The sequence below is a fragment of the Manacus candei genome, unplaced genomic scaffold (assembly GCF_025592945.1).
Source record: "Manacus candei isolate 608988 ecotype Guabito, Panama unplaced genomic scaffold, ASM2559294v1 h1tg000083l, whole genome shotgun sequence".
Classification (NCBI taxonomy): domain Eukaryota; kingdom Metazoa; phylum Chordata; class Aves; order Passeriformes; family Pipridae; genus Manacus; species Manacus candei.
The window spans coordinates 2043304-2062718 of NW_026138131.1; the positions used below are offsets into that span (position 1 = coordinate 2043304).

The following is a 19415-nucleotide window of genomic DNA, read 5'->3' on the forward strand; positions in this document are numbered from 1 at the left end:
ACTGGGGGCAATACTGCAGATAACATTGGAAGCATCTGCACTAATGTTGAAGGAAGGCAAAGGAGTAGAAAGCCTGCATTTGACTGAAATCAGAAACTGGTGGGGATGTGCCTGTGATATCATGCTGGAGGAGAGGCAGGACAAAGCAAGGAGAGACACTTTGGTGGTCTATGCCTTGCTGTCCTGCTGACAATCCCCAGTCCATTCAGATGAGAGAGTAAATGTGTGATTGTGGTGGGTTGACCCTGGTTGGATGCCAGGTGCCCACTGCTCTCCCCAGCTGAACGAGGGGGAGAAAATATAATGAAAGCTTCGTGTGTTGAGACAAGGACAGGGAGAGATCACTCAGCAGTTACTGTCACAGGCAAAACAGACTTGACTTAGGGAAATTAGTTTAATTTATTACCAATCAAATCAGAGCACGATAATGAGAAAATAAAACCAAGTTGTGTAAACATCTCCCCTCCACCTCTCCCCTCTGCCTGGGCTTAGCTTTACTCTTGATTTTTTTACTTCCTCCTCCCAGCAACAGAGCAGGATGGGGAATGAGGGCTGCAAACAGTTCATCACATGTGGTCCCTGCTGCTCCTTCCTCCTCAGGGGCAGGACTGCTCATGCTCTTCCCCCACTCCAGCATGGGGTCCCTTGCAGGGGAGGCAGTCCTCCATGAACTGCTCCAATATGAGTCCTTCTCATGGGCTGCAGTTCTTCACAAACTGCTCCAGTGCAGGTCCCCCACAGGGTCACAAGTGCTGCCAGCAAACCTGCTGCAATGTGTGCTCCTCTCTCCATGGGTCCACAGGTCCTACCAGGAGCCTACTCCAGTGCAGGCTTCCCAGAGGGTCACAGCCTCCTTCAGGCATCCACCTGCTCTGGCTGGGGTTCCTCCATGGGCTGCAGGTAGATCTCTGCTCCACCATGGACCTCCAGGGGCTGCAGGGGCACAGCTGCCTCACCATGGTCTGCACCACAGCCAGCAGGAGAATCTCTGCTCTGGCACCTGGAGCATCTTCTCCTGCTTCACCAATCTTGGCACCTGCAGGGCTGTTGCTCTCACATATTTTCACTCCTCTCTTTGGCTGCTGTTGTGCAGCAGTTTTTTTACCCCCCTTCTTAAATATGTTATCCCTGAGGTGCTCCCACCGTCCCTGATGAGCCCACCCTTGGCCAGCAGTGGATCTGTATGGAGCCAGCTGGCACTGGCTCTATTGGACATGGGGGAAGCTTCTGGCAACTTCTCACAGAAGCCACCCCTGTAGCCTCCCCACTACCAAAACCTTGCCACACAAACCCAATACAGTGTTACATAGAGCAGATGTGAGATACACAGAGTTATTAGATGGAAAGGGGCAGGGAAGCATAACAGTGCTTGGGTGGCCAGTGAAGTTTGGGCCTGATGCACGTGGCCAGAGCAAGAGGGTAGAGCCTGTTGAGGCTTTTTTTCCTCAGATTTTATTTTTAAAGCCAGAACAATCCAATTCACGTAGATTAAAACATTCCGTGGGAGCATCTTGATTTCAGTGGAGTTTTTCTTAGAAAATGTCCAGGTGGCCCACCTGCTTCATTTCCTGCCATCTTGTCAGTCAAGGGCTTCTGGGGTGTGTTTGTCGAGCCTGAGCTCAGACGCAATGAAATGTGAGACCTGCTAGTGCTAAACAATGCAATTTCTAACTGTGTGTAGTCTTTACAGTCCTTGCCCTACTTGGATATCTCTTCCATTGTTTTTTTTAGCCTTTAAAATGTTTGACCTAAATGAAGGGCAGGCCTAATAATGTTTTATGGAATGCTACATCTCGGGTTTCTTGGTTGAGGAAACATGAGTCCAGGGGCTTCCACAGCAGTGAACTTTTGTAATGAAGACATGATCTACCCTTGATGAAATCCAGGATGAAACAGCTTTCTAATAATGTTGAAGACTGGAGAAACAGCACAGAAAAGAAACAGAAGTTGCAGGGAAAATCCATCAAAATAGTGTAGAGGTGGGACAGTTTGCAAGTATGAAAAAGAGAAGACCAAAACCAGCACAAATCACTTGCCAGCCCATTTGTGGACACGAAACCTGTCTGAGTTTCTGGGGCTTGTTATGATTTTAGGAACTGGCCCTAAGTATGGATAAACCAGGCCCACCCTGGCTGTTAGCAGGAACCCCTCTCTGGTGATGTTGTCTGTTTGGAGATGGATGTGTGCTTTGGCTGTTTTATCCAGGTGTGGGCTGTTACTGCTTAAGCCAAGGCTTGCATAAAGTCCAAAGAAAACTTCAGAGTTCTTTTTCTGAAACAAAGCATTGGGTAAGTTTGTGACAGGCCTTGAAACCTGGTATTTTTGGGTATTTTTCTCTTTTGTTTTCTCTTAAACACACCAGAGGACAGGATGGCACAAAAAGCTGGATAACCTCATCATGTAATAATTGCCACTCCTCTTTTCCCCTCCACACTGTCACTTTTACATCCATAAGCACAACCTACCTGGCTTTGGTTGTGTTCAGTGTATATGGCTCTACCTCAGGCCCTCCATCACCTGTAGGGTCCAGTGTTGTGACAAAGGGGATGCTCAGAGACCTTGTAGCATGCCAGGGTATCAACATCAAGGTCAGCAGCAGCAGTGAGAGAGCAAAGCTTCCTGACACAGCTGTGAGTCCCTGGAAGCTGCTCCATGGGCTTAATCAATCCTGCCACCACAAAGTCAGAGATACTTGAGGGAGGTGGTAAAAGCCAAGCGTGCCTTCATCCCATTCATTGTGCTTGTCACAGCTGGAGTATAAAATGGGACTGAGGCTCAGGGAGATGCTCTGGCGTTTCTGCCCCATGGGAGCTGGGAGAGGAATGGGGCCCAGCCCTCCATAGAGCAGCTACTGACAGTTCTCCCACAGCTCCTTGCATTTGGGCAGGATGTCTCTGGCACCTGCATTTTAGAAGCAAACATTTTTTTCTTCTTTCCTTTGCTAATGCTTATTTTTCTGTACTGCTCCAGATGTCTATTTTGGGGCATCGTGGGCTCTGCAGCTGCCAGTTCGTTTCTTCTGTGTCTGCTGAGGACCTGGAGTGGGGTTGTGACACTCCTTCCTCACAGGCTGTAGTTGTCATACCGTTTCCAGGAAGAATCTTAATTCTTGCAGGGGCCATAGGAAGTCAAAGTTTCACTGGTAGAGTGGGACTGCTGCTCTCTTGCTCCATGTGTGCTGGCTGTTGCAGGTGTTTATAAATAAAATTGCTCTGAGTGGTGAGTCTTGGCTCAGGGGGATTCTAAAAGTCAAAAGGTTGGTAATCACTCTCCTCTGACTGCACAGATATCTGAAATACTTTGTATGTCTCCAGCAGAAGATATGTTGATCATATCCATCTGCCTAATCATTTTCCGTTTCGCCACTGAATTGTATGATCATGGCCTCAATGGGAACTTTACAGTGGAAAGGAAATAGGGAAGACAGGGGAGGGATTGTGTATTGGAAGAGGTGTTCTGAGTTTCCTTTTAGACCTTTCAGATGCAAGAGGACCAACATCACCCTGCTTTTGCACCTATTGGGTCTGACCCACAGGTCACAGGATTAGGCCGGTGTGGTCACTTGGAGTCAAATGAAGGAGATAGAGCTAGAGTAAGGGAAAAGATGTGTGTACTGGTGGTGAGTGTCAGAACCAGTGTCTATTCCTGCTGCCTTATTCTCATGGCAGCAATATCCTGGTCTTCTGCTTGCCCATGTACCTCCTGCTTTCAAAGAAAAATCTCCAAACCAAACAAGAGACCCAGTACATTCATCATTCCCTTGACTGTGTGATGGAACAGAGAGATGGGGATGAAAAGTGTGTCTTGAAAATAAGGAAACAAGGTTTACCTTGGGGTGGAGGTAGGCATTAGATATACCACTGCTTGTGCTCTGATAAATAAAGGTCATGAAAAGGTTTGTAGGGAAGTTTTCTGGTTTTTCCTCTTCACAAGCAAAATTCCAGCCAACACTGCTGCAACCTGAGGTGCATCTGCAGTATGTCTTTGTGGAAATGCCCCAACCTCTCTGCACAGTGCCAAGCTTGCAGCTGGGGGTTTAGACCTCCCAACAAACTGAGGGATTCCCTTAAATCCCTTTAAATCAGAGCTCTATTAAGAAGGAGAAGGGGAATAAACCACTGAGAAGCTTTCCTCCTTTTTTCAAAAGTCTGTGTGTGCCACAAATTGAATAGGCTCCCCCCTGAGACGGGGGAAACCAAACTCCTAAAGCACATAGTAAAGGGTTAGTAATTGTTTCAAACAGCCAACTAAAAATGTTTTTTTTACAAGGCTTGAGTTCTCTTTCATATGTGAAGCTGCTTGTTCATTTTGGCAGTGAAGGCTGCTTTTACACCTCCCTGGGGACAGTGGTAAAACTTTCAGCAGCTCAGGCACAGAAACCAGCCCTTTGTGGAACTGGAGGCGAGAAACCAAAAGTTGTTCAGCAGATTTCCCAGTCCCCTGCAGCTTGCTTTCAAATTTTACTGATTAATCTGCACCCTCTGAAAAAGCTTTTCTTAGAAAGAAGAAGGAGAGAGGTGCCAACAGTGTTGTGTATGGATGGGACCAGTCTTGGTGGAGGCATTTGATGTCTGTGGGTAGGTAGGCTACTCAGTGAGTTTTTAGACATGCAGCTGTAAGTAGGGTTCAAGAGCAAAGAATCAGCACTTTTCAAGCAGTTGCCCTGCAAGATGAACAAGAGTTGGATTTATTCTTATCCCACCATGGGCAGGAGAGCAGAAGTCTCTGCTAGTCCTGTCCCAAAAGTGCAACAGAAATGCTGATGCAGGCTGGGGGGAGTGGGGGACGCTCAGTGAGACAGAGGAACATGATGGGTTTCTGTGGCAGTGCTGCACTCTGGTGGGCTCTGAGTGGGAGCCAGGTGGGGGCATGTCTTCCCTAGAGCTCTGGGAGGCATGGAAGCAGACGAGCTGGAAAGTGTGGAAATAGCCAGGTGAGATTGTTTTCTCTGATACAGAAATTATCTCCTCTCTCTGAGGACAAGTTAATTTGCTTTTATCTGCCTGGTCTTCTCCTGTTTCTCTATTTATTCCATCTATTTTCGTTATTTATTCTTTTCCCTGCATCTCTCCCTCTGTCTCTTTCTTCAGAGTGTCTGTTTGTACCATCCCCCCTCCTGGTATTTTCCTTAGGTGACTGATTATTCAGCAGCTTTGCTGAATGCAGTTCCCTCTCCAGAGAGGTGGAAGTGCAGCACCAGAGCAACACCCACTGCCGCAGACACAGGTTGAGCAGAGGACGGGCTCCTCTGCCTGCTGGTGCCAAGCAGCAGGACAGTGGAAAGGCATGTGGGCAGTGCACCCTGCATAGTCCTTTTTGAGCCAGCCTAGGTAAAAAAGCCAAAAAGCTGTTTTCCTTTTTTATCTTCGAGGAGTTTTTCCCTCAATTATTTCACGTCAACCCATTCGAAAAGGGGATGAAAGATCTCAAAACACAGCTCAGTTTTTAGGGAGTTTTTAGGTGCAATATAACTGTGAACAAGGATCTCCTGCACGAAGAACTGCAGGGCAGCCCTGCTGTAATGGTGTTGAATTTCAAGATTTCGCAGCAGTATAAAGATGTTCACAAGACAATAGTGCCCTGTGGCATGGCAACCTCTGCTTGTGAGTCTCGAGCAAGAGGCTGGGTGCTCCCAGAGCCCACAGGTGTTCTCCCACCCTGTGTCACAGCTTCTGCACAGCCAGGGGGGGTCACTTGCTATGTAGCCTGGGGAAGGCTCACTTGCCAGAGTAACGCACAGCAAAGGGTGTTCATATTCCTGAAACTTTGGCATTAAGAAGGACAGGACATCAGGAAGCAGGCTTTTGAGGTTCAGGCAGTTTTTGTGGCAAAACTCAGGAGGTGTGAGTTGGCAGCAGTTATTTGTGCCTTTTGGTAAGAGTGCTGGAATTGGGCACCTCTCTCAGTGTGCTGTAGGAGCAGAGAGCCTGGTCCTGCAGGTGGTTCACTGCATCCTCCCTCGGCAACCGTCAGCTTGGCAGTGCTCAGTCTCTCCTTCAGTGTCATCTCCAGATGCTGGAATTTAATTTTATCTGTCCATCCCTCTGGAGTTAGTAGAGGTCCTGAGGCTTCCTTCTGCCAACACAACAGCACCAATGAGTCTCTTCAGGATCACTGTGTACTGAACTTGGATGCTTTTCCTGGTTGCTCCTGACACCTTTCCCATTTTTCTCTGCAGATTACAGGCGTTATCCTCCTCGCAGTCGGTGTCTGGGGCAAGCTCACCCTTGGCACATACATCTCTCTCATTGCTGAGAACTCCACCAATGCCCCCTACGTGCTCATTGGGACGGGTACCACAATCATCGTCTTCGGGCTTTTCGGCTGCTTCGCCACTTGTCGTGGCAGCCCATGGATGCTGAAACTGGTGAGCATTGCCAAAGTGCCTCAAAGAGGGGAAGAGGTTTCGTTGGTGAATTAGGATTCCCCACACCCCCTGCCTAGGTTTACCAGATGTTGATGTAGTTTTTCAGACACATAAGCTAGATTTTATTGATCTTAATGTTTAACATATGTGCCTTTTGGACAAAGGGGGAAAAGATTCTTTGCCAAAACCAGTTGTTGATTGAGTATTACTGAAATGTGCTACCACATGGCGTATAGGCCCAAGTGTTGTTTGGAGCAGAGTGGAAAACTGCTGCTGAATTGCTCTGTGTGTCACTCTACAATCATTCTGTTTTTCTGTGAGCCAGATAGATGAGTATATTTACTATCTTTAAAATGTCCAAAGCATCATAAATGTGAAATTCTTTTGAACCATATTTTGAGGGGTCAGTTTAGTACTTGATGTGAAATTATGGAAAAAGTAGTTATGAAAAAAAGCACACCAGCCTTTCTTTTTCTCCTGACCTTCACTAGGATAGGACAAGTCAACTCCAGAAAACAAAGTGCTGTTTAGTATGTTTGGCCTCATCTCAAAAACAGCAGGGGCTCAAGGTGCACTGAGGAGAGGTACAGCAGTTGTTCCCCAGTCCACTTTGACCTCTCTCTGTACAAGTTTCTCTGTTCTGAGTTTTCCAGCCTACCTTAAAATGCAAAATAACTACAGTTTAAACAAGCCTATATGTGTTCCTAGGAATATTCTGGAGCAAAATCCTACATGTGTAGTGGCTTGAAAGATTAGAAATAACACTTGTAAAGTACTGAGCTACTGAAAAAGGCCTGGATAGTAAAATGCATCTCCTGCTACAATGTTTTGGGGATTTTCTACAGAGACAGCATGATTATTCTCCAGTTTAAACTGTATTTATTTAAAAAAAAAAGGACAACTTAAAGAGAGTTAATTTCCTCAAATAATGGCAGGGGAGGAGTAGGGGAGAGGCAGCAGCTGCAAATCTGTCAGCAGATGTGGTGGCCAGTTGACAAGTACCTGATGCTGTCGTAGGTGCACCACTGCTGTCTCTTGCTGGTGGTGTGTTGTCAGGGCATGTAGAGGCTTGTTGGAGTTACTGCAGTCCAGATGGGAAAGGGATAGAGGTGAATGGCAGCATAAATCCACAGGAAATCAGGCTCTGTAAGTCATGTAACTTTCTTAAAGGTATGCCACTAGCAGTAGCATGTGCTGTTCCAAGCACATGGGTTTATTTTCATTGTACAAGTAAGAAATATTTCTAAACTTTTTTCTCTCCTGAACAGACAGTGATTTGACATCTGCATTAATTGGAGACAATTTTTTTTTCTAGTTCTGCCTTTACTGCTGGCCTCCCTTCCTCAATAGCCTTTCAGTAAAACTAAATTTACCCCTCTCCACTAAATCCTGCTAGGACTGAATTTAATTTAAAATGTTTCCTTTTTTAATTAACTGTTATTAGCAAGTGGAGCAACGTAATTTTCCATGCAGAAGCTTAAAGCCCAACTTCCAATTTTACCATCCCACTTTGCATTTTTTTCTTTACCTTCTTTATTTTTGCTTAAATATATTTTTAATAGTGAGTGAGTGTCTACACTGAAAGCACTGTTTTCAAAGTTTATTTAGCTCCTGATCCAAATGCTGCTCCTAAAGCCAAACATGGACCTTGGCTCAGCAAAGTATTTGAAACGTCTCATTACTCTGAGATTCTCATTACTGTTAGAATATCTCCAGTGAAGTCAATATTTCGGTTCATTCATTGTAGAAACTTCAGGAATCAGGCAGCAAATCCCAGTCTAGCAGTGAGACAGATAAACATGAATTAAAACACCTGGGAAAGCCTATTTACCTTAGCAGAGCACCAGGCAAATGTGAAGGGTCTGTTTGTATTCCTTTCTGCAAGATCAAAACCTGAGTGATTTGGATCCATCTCTGGCATGTGAGTTTGTTTCAATTTATATAAGAATGCTAAGAAATGTGGGAACAGAAACGTCAGAAAAGCCAGTAATTAAACTATATGTATCAGTTGTGAGTTGTATAAACACATATATTACATTCAGGTAATAACCTTTGTATCTCCTCCGAAAGTCCTTTGGTTTCTTAACAAGCCTGAGGGGTTCCTAGAGCGGAAAGTTAAATTTTATGTGATAGTATCTGTGCTGAGACAAAAGCCTGTCATGCTCTGACTTCTCTTGCCTCCTGCCTTTTCAGTATGCCATGTTCTTGTCCCTGGTGTTCCTGGCTGAGCTAGTGGCTGGCATTTCAGGGTTTGTGTTTCGCCACGAGGTAGGTGGAAATGTGCTGAGTTTGCATGTGGCAGTGCCTCCCTGGGCAGGAGCTGCTGAGTTCTCTGGAGCATGAAGAATGTGTAGGTCACTGAACTTGGAGGCTCCACACACATCTCCAGGGATGTGGCTGATGTGCAACAATAACGTGCACAGCTCTTAAAAACTGATGTGATTCCAAATGAAGGGATTTAGCCAAAGCTCTTGCCCTCAGCTGCCTCATGATTTACTCTGGAGCTATCAGGTTTTCTGGGTCCCTCATGTAAGATCTTCTTTACTCTTTTACATATGCTGAGGTCTGCAGAATAGATTAAATACCTTTTTTAAACACGGCTTCTTCAGCCAGGCAAGTGCTGGTTTACGTAAGGCAGAGGGCACTTCTGCATTAGACCAGACTTCATGTTTTGTAAATCTTTTCCTTTTTTGTGGGGGGGAGGCAGAGGACAGAGAGGGAGTGGGATGGGATTTTGTTTCTATCCTGAGAATAAGGAGAGATTAGAAGTAGAGGGGGTGGAAAACTGGGACAGGAAGAAGCTTTAAAGAAGCATGATGGTCTAGATTTGTAGTAGCACTTCTGCTTTATCCACTGTAATCAGGTCTATCTCTGACTTTAAGTTCATGGACCTACATGCCACAATGCTGAACCAGAACAACCCCAGAGATGCTCCTTTTCTCTTCTCTTTGTATTAACTGGTTTTCTAGTCTCCCCTTTTGACATCAGATTTTCATTGCTGTAGGTTTTTCTGATGTCTACCCTTGCAAGTGGTGGATTGTTTTTAACTTAGTTCTGGAATACCTGTCCACGTGCTGAGGATTGCCATTGCATCTGGCCTAACTTGCAGCAGCCTCACTGTCAGGCTGCCGCTCCCTTTTGGGAGAGTCAGTCTCTTGTGAAGGCCACAGCCACGTGGATTGCCCAAATCAACTACTTCCCAGCCCCTTTACCACGCAGTCAAAGTGCCATTCCTGGTGATATACCTGACCTTCTCCAGCTGAGGGACCTCTTGTTCCTTAGCCAAATGCCTCTGGTGTTGGGGAGAGGGCTGTCACCCAGTCAAGGTATTCATGTCTTCCTTTGATGCCACTGGCTTCTGTACCCAAGGCATTTCCATAAGCTTTAACTCCCACCAGGCATCCATGAGGAAGCATGCAGTCTGCTTCAGACTTAGTGCTGGAACAAAGTATTTGGGGAAAAAGCATCAGAGGTTAAGTAATTTTATGGGGTTTTTTTTCAAATATGTCTGTTTTCTGGGGTAGTTTTGTTTCTGAGTCTGATAGACCCCACTAGAAAAATGGCATGAGTGACTCCTGACAGTTAAGAGGGAGCTCTGCCAGCTCTGAAAACACACTTAAAAACAAGTGTGAAGGGCTGGTTTGGGTGTCTTGTTAGGTTTGGAAGTGCATTTGCTTCTTGCAAAAACTGCTTCAGATGTAATGCTTTCTGTTGCTCACGTGGGCTGTTTTTTTCCTTGCCCTCCTAGATCAAGGATACTTTCCTTAGGACATACACCGAAGCAATCCAGAATTACAACAAGAACGATGAGCGGAGCCATGCAGTGGATAACGTACAGGAAAGTGTAAGTCTGAAACTGGATCCTGAAAATTAGCAAATAAAGAGACAAAGCATTCATTCAGATTTGGTCACAGAACATGAAGTGTGGATGGCTTGATCTGCAAGTTGTATTACGCAAGCAAAATTAGAGGCTGACAAAACTGACCTAGAGGAAAAGTATTTCAGCTGATATGCTTGTCCAATATGCCTAAGTTTTAGTGAAAAAGCCATCTGGTAAAGGCAGGGCCTGTCCCACTTGCTTGTTGTTGGCCCCAGGTCTTGAATTATGTTTAAGGGCCAGTTTTATCCCTGAAGAACACACATTGTTCTTACGGGAATCTGCCAATAACATTATGACATGTTGTAAATTGGAGTTGGATGAGACAGGATTTTATAATCTAGCATTCTATATCACTGATAAAATGCAGCAGTTCTCTTCACAAGTACAGTGAAAAGCTGGCAAAGGAAACTTAGTGAGTGTATTTTCCCCAGAGGAAAAGGAAGTGGACAAACATGCTGCTGAGGTTGGCAGTGAAAGCTGTTCTGGAGGGATGGAGTAGGTGCTTGGTGGAAGAGCCTTTCTGACCCATGGGGTGTGGTAGCAGGGCAATGGAGGGTTGCCTTGCCTTCCATCAGGACACAGGTGGCAAGTGCCACAGCAGGGCCAAACTAGTTGGAGTTGTCACCCACAAGGGACCAAGTCCACCAACTACAACACAGAGTGATAAAATTCACACTTAAATTCTCACTGGAAACTGTACTATAGCAAGAAGCTATTCCTTCAGCTCCCAGTGCATTCTGTGAGACAGTTTGCTTTCCCTGTGACTGTAATTTGCTGATTGGCTGAAATGTCACTGTAATTTTATTGATGACTTTTAGACCTTTAGAAATGACAACTGTTATGTTGGACCCCTCAACATGTTTGGAACTGAACTCTAACCTGGTTTCTCCTGCTTAGCAGATCACTGCACTGCTCTAAACTGAGTATATTCTGCTGTCAATTTGTCTGTTTGCCTAATGTTAACCTGTATTTTGAACTTCTGATTCCTTGGAGTTCAACAAACTAAATAATTCTGAATAATTATTCAGTGTTTCTGTTGTAGCAAAATGTTCATTTCATTCGTAGCTCTGTTTTTACAGGAATGCATTTATAAGCCCTTTCCATGCAAAAAATTTAGCATATACTTCATATCTTTTGGTGTCTGTCTTCTAGCTTAGCATCTAAAGAAGCACATCCTTCCCAGCTTGGGGTTTTTCAGCTGATTTCATAGATAAAAAATATGGTCTCTTTCTATTCAAGGCTCAGTGAATTGTCCTAGAAACTATTTTGGTGAGTTAGAGAGACTTCACCTTATCAGTTTGCACTAGCTTGACCCTGTATGTGCTACATGTAATTCTATGTAATGCTTTGGGGTTTTGAATTTCCAGGATCATATTTAATGAAATAAATAAGTAAAGGAAACCAATAAACAAAAAAAAAAAAAAAAAACAACAGACATTCAACTGAAGAAGATGGCTTTATGGTTGAACCCTTGTTGAAAGTTACAAATAATAGCTCTGCTCAAAAAATACCTTTTTTTTAGTTAGTTGTCTGCTCCCATATTCTGTAAATGACACTCCTGACACTTTCACAATTAATGGGGCAGGGGTTGGTATCTACTTTTCAAAACTGGAGACACCATGTCTTTATTTTGATTATAAGCTGATTAAGTGGGCAGTGATGATTCTGTTCTGTTTGTTTGTGTGTCTTAAATCTGCCTCTTATTCCTCCTAGCTGAGCTGCTGTGGCATTCAGAGCTACACCAACTGGAGCACCAGCCCTTACTTCTTCAAGCACGGCATCCCTACGAGCTGTTGCATGAACTCCAGTGACTGTAATACTCAGGATCTGCGCAACATGACCGTGGCTGCCACTAAAGTAAACCAGAAGGTACCAGTAACGTTGTGCCAGAGGTAGTTGTTGTGACACCATCCAGTGGAGAGGAGAGTATGGATGTTTACAGTTGCATTTCATTTCAAATGGTTGGTAAATAATGTGCATATAGGGCTGGAGTGACAGTAACGAGGGCCTTTGCCCCTTGCCTGCTTTCATGTTCTTTAATCTGGCCTTTCTCAAATGCCCAGGTGCAACATTTCTGTTGAGGAGGGGATTCGTTCTCTTTCCTTATGCAGAGGCTGAGGTAAAGGCTCTGCACAGAGGCAATGCTGGCCACGCACAGGACCACAAGTGGCACATGTGCTTGATTGTTCTTGATGGTTGGGTCAGTCAGCACCTCTTCTCTTCTCTGCTCACTCCTGCTGAATGCTGGGGTTTTGTGGAGGACAAAAACATAGGTGGAGGGAAGGACAGGCTTTACTCTTGCTTGTGTTCAAACAGTAATTTCAGTGTTGGAGCCTAGCTGTCATCCCAAACAGAGAAAACATGGGTGATGGACAACAAGGGTTGTGATTGGTGGGTACATTGACTTAAAATCTTTGAACATGTGCTGCTGAAAGTACAGCACAGCCCAAAGTGACCCTTTCCCTGGGGTTACCTGAAGCAGCAGGTCGGGAAAACAGAATACGATTGGGAAAGCAGGTTGGGAAAACAGGAAGAAAAAGACTAATACAGAAAACACTAAGAAAGTGATGAATAAAAAGAAAATAATGCAGCATCTATAGGAGATGCTGCACTGTAGAAGTACAACTCAAGTCATCGCTTCAAGTGCCAATGCGTCATCAGCTCTTTCTTTCTCACTTGAGATTTGCAAGAGAGGGAACAGTTTGTTGGTGAAAGGAATGATATCACAGCTAAATCACCACGATAAGTTGCAGCATAGTTTATTCAGACCTAAGGAATATTTTCTTTTCTGTTTTTATTTTCGGAGTTGAATTTAGAAACAATAAATAGAAGTCCTGAGTAGATAACAGGAAATGTGGAAATACCTCTCTCTTTTCTCTTTCTGTTTTTTTCACCTCAGTCCCCTGTGATTGAGAAGGTTGGAGTGGTGGCTGAGCACAGCCTGAAACATCTTTGAAAACCAGTCAAGTAGACAACATTTTCTGGCTTGTATTGAAAAAGGGATGCTAGAGGGTTATTTTCCACTAAGCCTTTCTTTTTTGCAATAGTTTAATGAGAGCCACTTGTTGCAGACATGTGGAATGTTAGTGGTGTTCTTTGGTTAAGATATTCACAATCACCATCAGCAAGAGTAATCTTGGTGGGCTGCATGAGTATAGAGGGTGAGTCACTCCATTCAGTTGCACCTTGTGAACTTGTAGCAACTTTGTGTTTCTGTAGAAGTGGAAGTAAAGTGAGAGGTAGGACCGGGCGAATCTGGGACATGTGCAGAACAGCATCCACTGCAGGCAGAGTGCCTCCTGGGCAGCCCAGCCTGAGCCCCTGCTTCTGCTCATCTTCCCAGCAGGAAAGCTTTCTGGTATTCTACCAGCAGGTCCCACCTTTTCAGTTTGGGGCAGCCATGGACTCTGAACTTTTCCTGGGTGCATCACTGAGCAGGTAATATTTGCATTCCCAGCACTGATCTAGTGTTTTCTCAGAGTGCCAGGCTTGCTCTGCATGCACAGGTAAATCCTTGTCCACCTGTGAGCTCCTCATGGCACAGGTTGCCTGCTAAATTATAGAAAGTGACTGAGGGGTGAACGTGTCCTAGCCCAGGGCTAGTAACTCATTCTAGTCATGTTTGCTCTGTGTTCTCATGTCAAATGCACAAGTCATCTGACAGAAAGGGACTGGTGATTCCTCAGGAAGTAGTTGAATTGTTGACTTGATTTAATTACCTAGGGGAAGTTTGGATGTTTGGAAGTTTGTTTGGTTTTATCTCATTCTCAGAGATAGCCGTTTGTAATCAAAGGTTGCAGATTTCTGCTTAGCAGTTGTGAGATCTTGGAGTTGTCCCAAGCATTTGAACAAGGTGGGATGTTTCTGAAAGGGGCATGGGAACAAAAAGCAAGCAGGAGGAAATGCTGTGTGGCCCTGTCCTTCCACTTCAGCTAGAAAGCAACTGTCATTGCCTCTGACCCAAGCACCTTGCTCATCTTGGAAACGAGCCCTTTACTCTGTGTGTGTAGGAGAAAAAGGAAAATATATGTTGCCTGTGTTGTAGAAAACTCTTCTCACCATGCCTGTGGACAAGTATATTTGGAATATATCTTTTGGTGGATCTTGCAAAACTATCTGTAAGACAAGTTCTCTATGAACTAATCAAATTGCTAGCAGTTTCTGAGGACCAATGATAAATTAACCAAAGAGGATTAAACTAATTATATAATTGCAGGACTAAAAGACAACATTCCTGGATTGTATTTGCCGATTCTGACCCTAACTTGATTAGTGACCTTGGGTAAATTGTTTAGGCTCTCCATTTCTCCATCTCAGAGGGCACTAATACCTAACTTTTAGGAGCCGTCCTTAGGATTAGCTAATTACTGTTGATATAGTGCTTTTAATCATCACAGTTCTTTACCAGCAAATCTCAAGAACTACTACTTCTCTCTAAAACCTTAAGAAAGGAAAAGCTGCATGGAGTCAAGATAGATCATATACTTGGTAAACTGTCCCTTCTGTCACTCTGGATCAGCCCCCAGCTGTGTGCACACAGCGCTTCACATATTTCTGTGCTGTATATTCATCTCGTGGATGCTGCTGGAACTCTCACTCAGCACAGTCAGGGCTGAGCAATTAAGCTGTATGTAAACAATGTACTTCAGTAAACAGATTATTGTGACGTGGGATTACCATTGCAGTTAGATGTTGCATCTCTTGAAGGCACTTCAAAAGAGCAGATTTCAGAAGAGGTGGGAGAGCATTAAGCCATGTCAGACAGAATGAAAATACTGCTTGAGAAATCTAATCTCGTTGCATAACATGTAAGACACACACAACTATAGTTGCTTGATGATTTAATAAGCAAGCTTGAATTGGACTTACCACACACTGAGGTAAAATGTAGTAGGGTATTAATATGTACACTTAAACATTGCAGAAATTAATCACAGATGTGCTAGTCCTCAGTTACTATTAGATTCACCACTTAATTACCCTCAGGATTAAATATCTTTTCATATTATAAAAGAAGTTACAGAAATGACACAGTTTATTTCATAAATGACCTATCTCAAATGAGGGGCATTGTTTTTCCTTCTCGCTGTTATTTTTATACAAGCGCCTATTGCTCTGAGGTCATGTAAAGAGTTCCTACAGTGTTTGCAGAAATGAGGGAGGGTGTGGATGGATGTGAAATGTGGAGACACTTTTCTCTTATGGGACAGGAGTCCAAACTGGGAAAGGGAGCTCACTGTCATTTCTGAGTTTTCCAACTTCTGATAAGGTGGATAAAGTTATAGTGTATAAAACACTTCAGGACTGGCCTGAAGCCAGAGTGATGTTGATCATTTGAGGAAGTGTGGCAAAAGGGGCTGAGTGGTCATTTTGGATTGTGTGGACAGACGGGTTAGTAATGAAAGAAAAAATAGATGTCATCTTTCTTTATTTCTTCAAGGTATTGTGTCGCTGGTTCAGATTCATTTAGGCACCACAAACTGAGACAGCTAATTTCAGATGGGGTTTTTTTGAGGGGTAAATTAGGCAAGGGAAGGAACTTGGCAAAAATTATTGTACTGAGGAGGAATATCTCAAAAAAGTCTATCCAAGAGAAGGGCAGACATGTATATGAATCTTCTGGCCCCAGTCTGGGATGTGAATTGAGGCATGAGGAAGCAAATCAGCTGGTGGAGTCAGGGTCTGAGCTAGAGAGAGAAAATTGGGTTTGGGGAGCAGGACAGGGAATTTTATGTCCAAGGGCAAAAGAACCAAGAAAATTCATACAAAACCTTTGATAACTTCGGTATATGGTTTAGAGTTACATAATACTCAGTGCTTTGCCTGGTGTCCCTTGACAGATAAAGGCAAGAAAGATGCCTCAGGGGGCAATTCTATTAAATATCTAGAATATTAGAAAATCAGCATCATTTATTAATTTTTGACATTTGTATTGTGTTATAACATTGGTATATTGTTATTGGTTTGGTTTCAGGTCAAAGCTATATTGTTTTTTAAAACAACGCAAATTGGCTTGCTTAATAAGAGCCATAAAAATGAGTGTAACATCACATTTAGCTTTTAAAAGTACTGAAATGCATTTGTTTTTGAAAGAAATTGTTTTTGCCACCACTTCCCATCATTCACTCAGAATTACCATTAAATAAAAGGGTGAGAGTGCTGGAAATCACAGCAGATTGCCTAGCCCAAGTCCATTTAAAACGAGAAATTTGTATGTACGCATTCAGAGCAGAGAAGGTTGATACAAGGAATGATGATGTTTGTTTTCCAGGGCTGTTATGACTTGGTGACCAGTTTTATGGAGACAAATATGGGAATCATAGCTGGAGTGGCTTTTGGGATTGCGTTCTCACAGGTAAGTGAGAACACTCTCCTTCACCCCTTTTCTTCCCCTCTCTCTCTTTCTTCGCCTGGACTTCCAGGAAGGAAGGATTATAGAAAGGGACTGAACTCAGCATGCTCATTAGTTCTGAGGTCATCAGTTCATTGATTTTCTTTTTTTCAGCTTAAATGAAGTTTCTCCTTGGGAATATCAGTTACAGTTGAGCTAATGACTAGCTCAAGGAAAACAACTTGTCCCCTCCACCGGGTCAAATAGAGGTTAACCCAATAAAACATTGGCTTAAATGGAGCATAAACAGCTAAGGAGACAAATAGCTTATCTGATGTTTGGATAGGCTTTTAAGTACTCTTATTTGTTCTTAAAGGAGTCTAGAACTCAAACAAGAGTGTACCTTCAGGCCTCCCCATCCTGGACCTGGAGCCTGGAGGGGGCACTTGGTTTTGGTGACCAATTTTGTTTATTTATTTTCCCTTTAACAAAGAACACTGAGCTGACATCTACCAAAATCAGGCTATTAAACCAACTCCTTGCCTGCACCCAAAGGAGTGTGTCCTGAGAGGGACAGGAGGAGAGCTAAGACAGAGTTTGCTGCTCTCTAATATTCAAACTGCCTTTATGTAGACAGAAGTTGGGGGAAGTATAGGTCTGATCAGCATCTTCTGATCAACGAGGGACAAGAAAATACATGCACCTTTCAACAAAATGCTCTTTTATACCAGTCAGTTCATTTTTGATGGCAAGGACTCTACTGGAAATATGCAAAAATTAGAGAGAGTGAAACACAGACAATGCAAGGCTGTTTCCAGAGTGGTTCAACGAAACTCAGTGATGTGTATGATACCTTAACTGCTTCTTCCTGAGAGGCAATCTACTTTTTCTCCATGGGTAGTAGATAGTACACTGCATGTGTCATTCAAAAAACTATCATACAACTTTCTTTTACTCCATTCACACAACGTTAAAATTCTGGGTCCTGAGGCAGCCCTGAAAATATTAATGTACCTCTGTTGGGTGACTCATGTTTACCCAGTGGTTGGGAAAAATGAAGTGCTAGGAAAAATTATTTGAGGTGTCCTTAAAACTCATTAATTCAGTTTGCACACTGTAGGTTTACACTGTGCTGCACTGAAAACAAATGATTTGCCAGTGCTGTTGCTAGTGGTGGGCAAGTGAATTAATGAGGGGGCTCTTGCCCCAGCTACCCCACGTGGTCAGCCCTTGGCTGCAAGGTGTTTTAGTTAAACCTCTGAAGTTTTGCTCAGCAGTTACAATGGCCTCCAGGTTCTTCAGAATAAGTACCCCCAAGCTATGTGGAAAAGGGCCACCACATTCTCTCGGTCTACATATGCACAACCTGAGGGAGCCCCGAAACTATTTGGGCTCAGACTAGCTGACTGCCCTGCCTTGGGCATATCTGGAAACCTGATGCCTTGTAGCCAAGGTATTAGATGTGAGAAGCCCATGACTTGGCCTGTCAGCCAATTTCATGTGGGTGTATGTTGGTTCATCACAACACCAGCTGCCCAGGGCATGTGCCTGCGTGTCAGGTTTTCAGGATCTGGAGTGGTGAAACTTCCTGTCTGGAGCTGTTTGTTCATGAAGGAGGGGACTTCTTTTTTTTTTTTTTTTTTTTAAATAGGCTGTTCTAATTCTTCTTGAATGGTCATAGTCTTGATACTCTTCTCCAACCTTGACTATGGCTTGATTACTGCTATAGGACCCTGAGCTCATATTTCAGTTTGATTTCTAGACAGCCAGAAGGCTATAAAGCATCTTTTTAAGTGCCTCATGTAAAGCTATCCAAAAGAAAAATGGGATGAGCAGAATTTTACAATTCATATGCTGCTGGGGCAGATGTCTCAGTCAGGACCAATAATTGGTGTATCATGGGAGGTTGCAGGCAGCACGGGGTGCAAAGCACTTTGCTGCTGTGGCTCCGAGTGAAAGCTAAGGCATGTTTTGATACAGTGTTGGCTTCTCAGGCTGCTGATGGCACTGTACATCCTGCTACCATGTGGGGACGTCACTCCCCAGTGTAGGGGCAGTGCTCTGGCTCTGTGAGTACATATCCAACTCCTTGGGGTGTTAGCAAATGTGTAAAAATGAGAAGAGAGGGGATGCAGGGGAGAAAAATGCAGCTCTCTTGGGCTGTGAAGAATAGAAGGCGGCTGGTTATAATTTACTGCCTAATCTGTTTTGCTGGACCCAATTAGGGACAGTGTTTACAAACTGATTCCAGGTTAACTGTGGCTGGCAGTAGTGCCAGGCAGTGCTCCAGCTGTAGGCGAGGTTTCGCTGTTCCTACTGAGGATAGGTTTGCTCTAAATAAAAGACAAATTAAATCATGTTGCTCTTCTGCAGTAAAGCACACTCAAGGGTCTTTCCTTCAAATGATTTGTTAGGTGTTGACTAGAATGGGGAATGTGCTGATGCCCAGAAACAGGGAAAATTTGATGTAATGGCATTGCACATCTCACAGGCCTGGCATAGACCTCCCCATCAGAGTCAGAGTTTTTAAAAACATGCTGTGTTGCTGACCTTGTCTGCTCTGCTCCTCAGGTTTGAAATAATAATAATAAAATAAAATTTGATTGTTTTTGGACTCAGATGCCAGTGCTGACTTCCAGCTGGAATAATTTCAGTTTAGCAGGTGCTCTTCAGAGCAGAAAAATGATTGCTGTTTTGTGCCCAACAGAGAATAAAATTATGCAAACTGCATAGATGATGAAGAGTTTTGCCTGGATAAAACTACAGTGCGGGCATTGGCTTAAGGAATGCAAGAGACACAGTCTTCAGGGATTTATAGATTGTGGTTGCAGGAAAGA

General features: G+C 43.9%; 1 protein-coding gene across 1 annotated transcript in view; it reads left to right on the plus strand.

Moving 5' to 3' along the window:
• TSPAN7 (tetraspanin 7) overlaps window positions 1-19415 on the plus strand; it is a 95193-nt gene that overhangs the window by 69620 nt on the left and 6158 nt on the right. Inside the window, exons 2-6 of the mRNA XM_051811701.1 lie at window positions 6179-6367; window positions 8561-8635; window positions 10116-10211; window positions 11961-12116; window positions 16519-16602. Coding sequence (XP_051667661.1) covers window positions 6179-6367; window positions 8561-8635; window positions 10116-10211; window positions 11961-12116; window positions 16519-16602 — 600 coding nt within the window. The remainder of the gene's footprint in view (window positions 1-6178; window positions 6368-8560; window positions 8636-10115; window positions 10212-11960; window positions 12117-16518; window positions 16603-19415) is intronic.